The sequence below is a fragment of the Leiobunum rupestre genome, chromosome 4 (genome assembly GCF_980474605.1).
Source record: "Leiobunum rupestre chromosome 4, qqLeiRupe1.1.hap1, whole genome shotgun sequence".
NCBI classification, from domain to species: Eukaryota; Metazoa; Arthropoda; class Arachnida; order Opiliones; family Sclerosomatidae; genus Leiobunum; species Leiobunum rupestre.
In genome coordinates this window covers 33,356,724-33,365,675 of record NC_143387.1, presented here as the reverse complement: position 1 = coordinate 33,365,675, position 8,952 = coordinate 33,356,724, and the positions used below count along the sequence as shown (strand labels likewise).

The 8,952-nt window shown below is 34.5% G+C and overlaps 2 protein-coding genes across 3 annotated transcripts; one reads left to right on the top strand and one right to left on the bottom strand.

Annotated features, from left to right (window-relative positions):
- Positions 1-3,629: 3,629 nt before the first annotated feature.
- On the top strand, positions 3,630-5,062 carry LOC149947482 (BRISC and BRCA1-A complex member 1-like). Of its 2 annotated transcripts, none has more exons than XM_090172340.1 (6): positions 3,630-4,054; positions 4,118-4,176; positions 4,251-4,371; positions 4,432-4,538; positions 4,604-4,799; positions 4,859-5,062. In XM_090172340.1, exons 1-6 carry the CDS (start codon positions 3,857-3,859, stop codon positions 5,027-5,029), a joined length of 852 nt encoding a protein of 283 aa, XP_090028466.1. In that variant the 5' UTR covers positions 3,630-3,856; the 3' UTR covers positions 5,030-5,062. The 2 variants fall into 2 exon arrangements, with proteins under 2 accessions (XP_090028466.1, XP_090028465.1); XM_090172339.1 differs by having other exon boundaries at positions 4,118-4,185.
- Positions 4,841-6,345, bottom strand: LOC149947481 (leptin receptor gene-related protein). The gene is made up of 4 exons (XM_090172341.1): positions 6,252-6,345; positions 6,113-6,184; positions 5,864-6,047; positions 4,841-5,791 (listed from the first exon to the last, which is right to left on the bottom strand). The coding sequence occupies exons 2-4, from the start codon at positions 6,148-6,150 to the stop codon at positions 5,678-5,680; spliced, it is 336 nt and encodes a 111-aa protein (XP_090028467.1). The 5' UTR covers positions 6,151-6,184; positions 6,252-6,345; the 3' UTR covers positions 4,841-5,677.
- Positions 6,346-8,952: the final 2,607 nt, after the last annotated feature.

Sequence of the window (8,952 nt, the reverse complement as noted above, 5' to 3'; positions counted from 1 at the left end):
ACATAATGTAGGAATATCGTTGGAAGGTTTTTGCGTGGATTCCGAAGTATATAAATAACTTTTAGCAAGAAGTATTAATTTTCCTATAGTGCTAATATTATTCGCTTGAATAACTGTATGAGTTGAGCGCCCCTTGCGGAGTAATATTTTTAGAATAGTTTTTGCATTGAAGCCGCCAATATGAAAAACTGTATGAGTTCAGCGCCATGCTTGCTATAGGTGGTTCACAGAAAGTAACAGAATTTCGGCGAATGGGTTGGCCGCTATAGCACGAGATCAAAGCTGGCCGTGCTTTGAGAAAGCTAATTTCCTTTATTAGTAAAAAGGCGAATACTAGCCTCTTGTCCTACCCGCCGAGCAGCTTACGGCCAATTTTGAGCTGAAATAGTTGCTTCGATTCAATCGATTGAGGTTCGGAACTACACCTTTACTAACCTTCAGTCACAACAAAAGTGTAGCTCGGAAAATGATTTTATAAACAGCTACGAGGCAGGGCAAAAGTATTCGCCTAATGAAAAACGTTGGTAGTGGTGTGATTGCGCATAGTTCACCTGGTTCAGTCCAAAAAGGACCTATATCTTTTCTTTTTTACGCAACCTATAGTTGAGCACCATTTTTGCACTCGCACTGTCCCACTCTGGAATCAGCTCCCACAGTCAACAGTGTCTCTCAAATCTAAACCACTCTTCCTTAACAACCTTCGCACCCTCTGGCGGCTTTGGTGTATATAATATAGAAGAAGAAGAAGGATCTGGTGTTCAGCACACGTGGCAGTTCCAAGAAACGAGACGGCCGATCATCTCGCCTCGGTCACTGGGCTCCAGTGCCCTTCTAGAGTGGATTTCCTCCTCCCGTCTACTCTTGTAGAAATAAAGAGTGCGTGCTGGGCTCTCTCAGCTGAATGCAGTACGGAATGGCAGACCAGTAGGCTAGTGCGGCCTCTTCGTGAGGCAAAACCTTTTCCCGGCTCTAGTGCTATACTTCATTTGAAACTCTCGTGCAAGGACGATACTCTTCTCTCGCGACTAGGTTGTGGTCGGCTTCCCACAAATGCGACCCTACACCGGTGCAACCTCAGTGCGACGGCCGCTTGCACTCACTGTGGAGCTATGGACGATGCGTACCACGTCTTATTCACCTGCCTCTATCACACTGGGCGTCGACCAGCGCTGGTTTCAGCGCTCCAGGAGCGCAATCGTCCGAACACACTCTCGTGGGGGTTCTTAAAGCGGTACATGAAGGTCATATGGATATCATTATCACCACTGTTGCTATTCTACGACGTGCGGTGCATTGACATTCGGATCGGTTTATTTATTTTGTTATACTTTGTGTTTGGTGTAATTCTACCATTTGTACAGTATTCTTCGTTTTTTTTTTATTTTGTCATATGTTCATTTTCAAATGGCGCGCCTGGACTGGTGTGAAGGCCGCCGCTATATACACCATTGAGTTTGGAATAAATAGAGGTACAATTGAAATCTGGTAGTCGCGCGACAAAAATTTTGCTTCAAATCTGAAACGTTATCACTCGACGATGTTGCCATCTATCTCTAGCTGTGGGAATCATTAAAACCTGAAAGGAAAATCCACGTATATCATTCTGATTTCTGTATTTAGTTACGTTTTAGGCGACGTTGTTTCGCGCGAAATTGACGAAAAATTTTAAACGGAGAATTAGGCTTAGCAAACTAAACGAGTCTCTTAGTTACAGTCTTAGTGCCTGCACGATTTTACGAACCTTGAGTTACAGTGATTTATTAGACCAAAGTAAATTAACGTAAAAAGATTGTTTTTAATAGGTTATTGTAATTGTTTAATAAGCTATTGTAATTGTTTAATAAGCACCATAATGGGTCGAAACGTTTTAGTTAAAAGTTTGAGTTAATACCGGTAGAAACCAAAATGTTTAATGTATAAGTAAGTGTATTATAAGAATTAAAGAATAGAAGGGATTTATCTGAGCAATGATTTAATATTTAGATTCCCAATTAAAAGACCGACTTTAGTAAAGAAAGGGCTTGAGGCTATAAGGCAACTTAACAGAAAGACGCGATTTACGGGGTTCATTTTGATCAGTCTGCTTATCGTGACAACGCGAAAATAAGAGTACTCTCAGGTAAAACGCAGTGCCAACTTTGAAATTTTATTTATTTAATGTTAAGACGTTCCCGGCTTGTGTACAAACATACTAAAAAATATAACATAATAATACATTCATAAATGAGATCAAACTGAAAGAAAAATAAAGTTGTATGAAAATTGCTACAAAAAGTGCAATGTAGATTTTGAAAAATAGTAAAGCACGGGGCAAAGTAATCCACAAATACCATAGATATAGGAAATGTATATAAAGGTCTAGATAAAATATTTCAAAGGGAGTTAATACGGGGGTAACAGCTAGCAGAAACGCGTAATTTCTGCAGGCTATCCTTATAAGGCGCTATCTATCGGTAAGAAAGCTCGTGCTATCGTCGCGAGAGCCATTGTCTCCGGCTTAAAAACTATACTAAAAGTCACCAACAGATGGTGTCTAAAGACTACGGCCTGCGGTACTAAAATGCTAAGAGAGCTCGCGCTCTTGGTCACGTGCCTTCCTCTGTGTCTGCTAGGTGTCAATTCCGTATTTTATGTTAGGTTTAGACGCCCCGAAATTTATCTAGACCTTTATATACATTTGTTATATCTATGACAAATACAATTGAAATATAAAACAAATTACAAAACCTGGGAAAAATTAAAATAAAATCAAATGGAAAATTTCTAAATTAAACTTAAATTTAAGGATATACTTTGGTTATTGGTAATGTTGCTTGAGCTGGTGTAGGAAGAAGGGATAAATATCAACCACATGGTTATTGCTTAACATCGTAACGCTTAATAATCCTACGGAATCATGAAGGGTTAATTTATCCATCTGCATGAGAGTGTTGTTAAAATTCTTCAAATAAAGGAAAAATGCATAAGAAGCATTAATCTGGAAAATCAAGGGGCCTCAAATAAACGCCTTACCTTAAAAATTGAGTTGCTGGTTCGAAGGTGCTTTAACCATGATCATATTTGACCGTGATGAAACACTTCTCTCAGATTCGAATGTTCACATGGTTGACCAAGAGGTGGGTTTGAACTATATCATTTAAATTTCCCCGTCCCTAAAGTAATTAACTTTTAAACCGACTTAAGACTCAGTAAAATAGCGAAGAATATTAATGAGAAGGTGCATTAGGAAAATACTAAATTGATATTGTTCAAAGGCCAAAAGTTATGTTTGGAGTTATGTTAGAATAATACAATATTTACTTTTTATTATAATCAGAATATTAAAAGTTATTTTGAGTTTTTTCCCAGTAATTTAAATATCTAAATTCAAATTACCACTAACATACACGTGAGCACGTGCAAAAAAGTATATAAGCAGACGATATTTGCAAAAATATAGTTTTTTGGAAAAGATAGAAGGCGCCCCCGCCGAATGATAAAGTTTACGGGCTGTGAAGAATTTGTCCTGCGAAACCCCGATTTCTGAAGCCGTAATTGTGTCTCTAGTTATATATTCCCAACTCAATGATATACACCAAAAACTTGAAGTTGTAAACCTTTATTTCGACCCCCACCAAAAACTTGTAATTTGTAAATTGTAAACCTTTATTTCGACCCCACATGATACCCTTTGAGGATACTCTCCAGTTTCAGTTAAAGGCTTAGTAATCAATGACATCATAGATGCCATTTAGATGGTGTAATCACTCAATTATATTAGAATAGTCGCTCGCGCTTGATATTCAAATTAAATAATAATTACTGATATTTGTAAAAATATATATTTTTTCGTATATTCAGATAATTTATTAACAAAATGGAAGCAGTGAATCAGAATGGAGAGATAACGAAGGATAGCAGCAATGACTCTCCAAATATAATTAATGAAACTGATGAAAAGTTGCCAACACTCTCTGCGGAAACCTTAGTGAATGGATGTAAAACAGAGTCAGAAAAAGAATCTAAACTAGTGGTCGATTCATGTAGCATGAAATTTAATGCAACAGAAAGAATTGTAAACAATGATTTAGATTTAAGAAAAGGTGGGTGCCAACATAATTAATTTTCCTTATTTCAGTTGTTATGTCTAGACATTTCGGATGCCATGTCTTATAAAACTCTCCATATGTCAGATGGGTGGGTAAAGTAGGATTCAGCTGCTTTATGATAGAGCATGCTCTGCAGTTTTAATAAATGAGCTTTACTCTTAGATCTAGCATTTCTGCTCTAACACTGGCGAAAAAAGTTATTAGACTTTTCATTCATAATAAACACATGATCAACCCTAAGCATGAATTTGCTTTGGTTATTTTCCTTGACAATGCTACCATGGTATTTTTGAAACTTACATTTTATTGTGAACTGTGTAATGATTAACCTTTTGTTTTTTAGGTGTCAGATTTTAGTTCTGATCCATCAGTGATTGAAAAGGAATTGAAAGAAATAACTGAAACCATTCCATGTACTTCTTTTGATATAAACAGTCTCTTTAAGCTCATGTATGTTAAAAATAATGAAACTAAAATATTTTAACGTTATTTAAACAAAAAAATTTTCTTTTTAGAAATGATAAGGGAATACCAAATAATAACCCAAATCCACCATATATAATTCGTACTATTTTCATATATGGGCGTTCTAATATTGTTCCCAACTTTAATGAAAATGATACATTACAATTGGAATTAAAACAATCTAAATATTTCTTTTTTGATGTGCTGTTCATTCACGATAATGCATCGGAGGAAAATAAGTGTGAAGTAAACAAAATTCCAAAGTTTATTAATATATGTATTATTAATAATATATTTTATCTCAGGAAATCTTTCAGCATTTTTTGGATTTTGATACGCGTTGCATGAATTACGTATTAGATGTTGTTTCGAATGTAACTAGAATGCATAGTTGCATGGCTAAGCTATTGGGACACCCTTTACAACGTGTCCCGCAACAAGAATCTGATTTTAAATTGCATAGTGATTTAGATTAATAAATTTTGTACATTTCTTAAAGTTTTTAATAATGCAATTTATTAATGAACATTAAAACAATGGGTTTTAATGAGGACAGCCATATTCATATTTTTTCTTCCCCAATACTTATGGGGCAGCCAGAGATCTAACTAGTTACAACATTATTAGAAAGTTAGATTCAAATTCTATTTACAGCGTATTTACAAAAAATGTACATATTCCAGGACACAATTAGTAAAAATCCTCCTTATTTAGAAAAATGCAGGAGATTCAACACATACACTTACTTCGTAATTCAACAACTACAATCGTGTAAAAAGAAAACGATATGAAATTTGTCTAATATTTAAATGCGAATAATTATTGGATAATATCAAGTTTAAGAATATTACCTCTATGTGTTTGACAAAAACTACAGTGTAAAAATTAATAAGACTGAGATGCTTATTAATAAAAGTTTATACAGTGATCATATTTTACCAAAAAAAACTAAAGAGCTTGTATACCTTATCGCTCAGCAAACTAAAAAAAAAGTAGTTGTAAGAGAAATTACTAGGAAATCATAACCATAAATGGTAAAAATGATTCAAATACTAGCATTTTTAAGTTAAAACTGTAATGTTCACAGTTAAAAAGACTATCTTCGTATTAAAGCTTTCTCACGATCACCACATGCTGTAGTCCATATCATCATTGTCAAAAGCAATGAAAAAACCAAGTATCGTCAGAAAAACTACTACATTTCCTGATAAAACTAGGGAACAAGCGCCCCAAAGTATCTGAAATATTACATAAAGCAAAGTAGTTAAGTGGGTATAACTGTTATGATATAAATAAGAGTATATTCTTACTGTTTGAACTCTGGCCAAAACAATAGGAAGCCCAAATGCGGACACAACTATACCAGTTGTTATAAATATAGCCAGTTCATGGCTCGCACTGCTTGTACCCATATCATCTCTAAATCGACGAGATACCAAAATGGGAAGGGGCACTAATGCGTAGAATATTAAAACAAAAAAAGGCCACCAATTGCTGTATCACACAAACCATTATTAGAAAGTACGCAAAAATGGTATAAGAAATAAACTGCAACTTACTATAGAGGTAATGCGCAACCCAACACTAATAACGTCATTCCTATCGAGCCAGAAAATGCTAAACCAATTAACCTAAAATTTCAATTGATTAAAAAGTGAGCAGAATATTAATATAATTTCTCATTTTAGATTAACTCACGCTAAAGTTTCCGTGAAGAAAGCATAAGAAAGGTTCACATTATTTCAGTACATGATAATAAACTTAATATTACTTTTAAGCCTTTGCTAATGTCAAGTTAAATTAACCCTTTTTCTTTATAGATTTCCCTCGGTTCCCTTATTATTACAAAATTACATACCTTTAATTCCTGCCATATTTAATGTGTTCTAATATTATCAGTGGAAACTTTCATAAAATTACAGAAAACGTAAAAAAAAATTAAGACGAAAAATTATAGTGAAATCCTAGTTAAAAAAAAAGCAGTGTTACCAGAAATTTACAACAAAAAATTACCGAAACTTCCGAAGCTATTATTTTTAGACTAGTTCCAATTATAATTAAATAAAATTGTACTAAATATAGTTATTTATGGTTATTTAATCATTACTAATAAAGATCAGAAGGTTAAGATGGTATTAGTGATATTGTGGTTAGAACATTTTCATGATTCATCTCTCCTTTCTACTTCTAGCTCCTTCGAAATATTTCAATGATGGAAACATTTATTTAGTTAGTTAATCCATGATGGAAACAATATTTAACAATTCACATTGCTTTAAAGAAATATTTTTGGCAAAAATTCTAGATGGCAGATTAAGTAAATATTTGAACACATTTGGATTCTAAAGAGTAATAGGATTTTAACAATACCAAAATGTATTGAGGATTACAGGGGCGCCGATCCTGTGGGGGCCACCCCCCCCCCCCCCTGGGAACCATCCTGGAGGGACAGAGCCCCCCTGGGAAATGGGATAATTTATTTTTTTCAGGGAAGATACAACTTTTAATGTATGAACCTTTTATAAACTCCGGTGACGGACAGTCGAAGCCAGTCTATCGCATATTTAGTCGACGCTTGTTAAAAGCTTTTATTTAGAAATATAACCCCAAACCTCCGACTTCTATGCTGAATTCAGGGATATTCGGGCACATCCTAGGTAGCATAAAAATGGATAACAAACTAGAACGATTTTTGAAATTTGGTCGCGGGTTCCGATTAGAACTTTTAAAAAACCCTGCCTTTGGCCCATGCTTTTCTTTTGGCTGGCAACGAAAGTTACGCCATCGGTGCCAAACTGGTGAACTAACACTCTATTTCGCCTTAAATTAAATGGCCGACTTTAGCTCGACGCTAACGCGGTTTTTTTTAAATCTTTAAAGTAACTTATGTTTAATTAAAGTTGAAGAATGGCTCAAAACTGCGTAATCAAATCGTGCAAGAGTACATACTCAAAAGAAAACATATCTTTTCACAGGTTAGTGTTAGAAATAGTTTTCTTTTTACCATAATTTCCAATCGCTAAGAACGTACTAGAAAACGCGTTTCTTTCAAATCATAGAAAGCTAGTTTTTTTTTAATAAAAAATGAAGAATGGTTCAAAATTCCACAATTAAATATTTTAGGAGTAATTACTCAAACAAAAACATATCTTTTCAGAGGTTACTGTTAGAAATAGTTGTTTTACGAGCAATGGTTATGGGGGAAACCGGTGCACAGTAATGGTTTATCGCGAATATCTACGTTAGTATTGTATGTACGGCTATAAACCCGATTATGAACATTAGGGTCCGGCTATTTCCCACAAAAAATGTGCTATGAACATTTCGCATGCGAGCAATCGTTGTGTCGTATTCGCGGTTTTAACGTTGTACCCGAAACGCGTCTTACAATTTTGCGCCTTCGTTGACTTAAAACGCATCCGCGTTTAAAATTTACCACCCAGCTAACTCTTGTTATTTTTGCAATAAATCGCTTGAAAATGAAGCTATTGTGAAGGTTGTGTGAGACAAAATGATAGGAAAGTCGGAATAATGGGTCACTTCAATTTAAGTTCATATTGATTGCCGTAAAGAATAAATCCAAAAGACCAGTATCAATGCTTTGAAAAGAAAACACGACACCGATGAGACTGTTCGACCTTGGATTAATAATAGAACGCGAGCGAATCAACCTACCAAATGATATAAGAAATATTCAACATAATAATTTTCCCGTTTATATGAACTTAAATGTAATATAAAATCGTCTTGAAAAATCGTTTATTGCTTTATAACATTCAAAAATAATATTTTTAATGCGCCATGTAGATAATCAAACATCTGCTCGTCTAGGTAAAGTTTGCGTTGTCAACGCGCGTATTAGAAAGCAAAATGAGATTTTAGAAAGTAGGTTGTAATTCGGAACGATATTAATACTTTTCGCGAATTAGGTCATCAGTGAATTATAAATATAACTTTAAATAAGTTTCAAGGTTTATTTAAAAGCAGTTTCATAACTTTTCATCCATTGGTTCGTTCAGAATTATTCTTTAAAGTAGACGAAAATTTTAAGGCGGTGAATCTTTCCCAGTCTTAAGCCTCGGTTTAATCTACTGCGTATTTTGAAACGGAAAAACCTGATTACTATCGTTAAATCTTGGATTAATAATATGATATTTTTAATACGAAACAAATAACGAAATACGTGGAATTTTTGGCATTAAATAAGCTTAAGAACGTATTTCGTTATTTGTTTCTTATTACAGGGAGCGTTCGCCATCATTTAACCATAGACGAAGAACTCGTCTATGATTTAACCAAGATTTAACGATAGTAATCGGGTTTTTCCGTTTCAAAATACGGGATGCAAACTATGTATTACATAGTTTGCATCCCTACGTCATCAATGACGCAGTTCCAA

Excerpts from the sequence above, each read along its gene's own strand:
- LOC149947481 (XM_090172341.1), bottom strand. The coding sequence starts at position 6,150 with ATGACGTTATTAGTGTTGGGTTGCGCATTACCTCTATA. Across the intron at positions 6,048-6,112 it reads GGTTGCGCATTACCTCTATA|CAATTGGTGGCCTTTTTTTG; the intron begins GTAAGTTGCAGT and ends TGTGTGATACAG. Across the intron at positions 5,792-5,863 it reads TTTTGGCCAGAGTTCAAACA|ATACTTTGGGGCGCTTGTTC; the intron begins GTAAGAATATAC and ends GTAATATTTCAG.
- LOC149947482 (XM_090172339.1), top strand. The coding sequence starts at position 3,857 with ATGGAAGCAGTGAATCAGAATGGAGAGATAACGAAGGATAGCAGCAAT. Across the intron at positions 4,539-4,603 it reads AACAGTCTCTTTAAGCTCAT|AAATGATAAGGGAATACCAA; the intron begins GTATGTTAAAAA and ends TTTTCTTTTTAG. Across the intron at positions 4,800-4,858 it reads CGGAGGAAAATAAGTGTGAA|GAAATCTTTCAGCATTTTTT; the intron begins GTAAACAAAATT and ends ATTTTATCTCAG.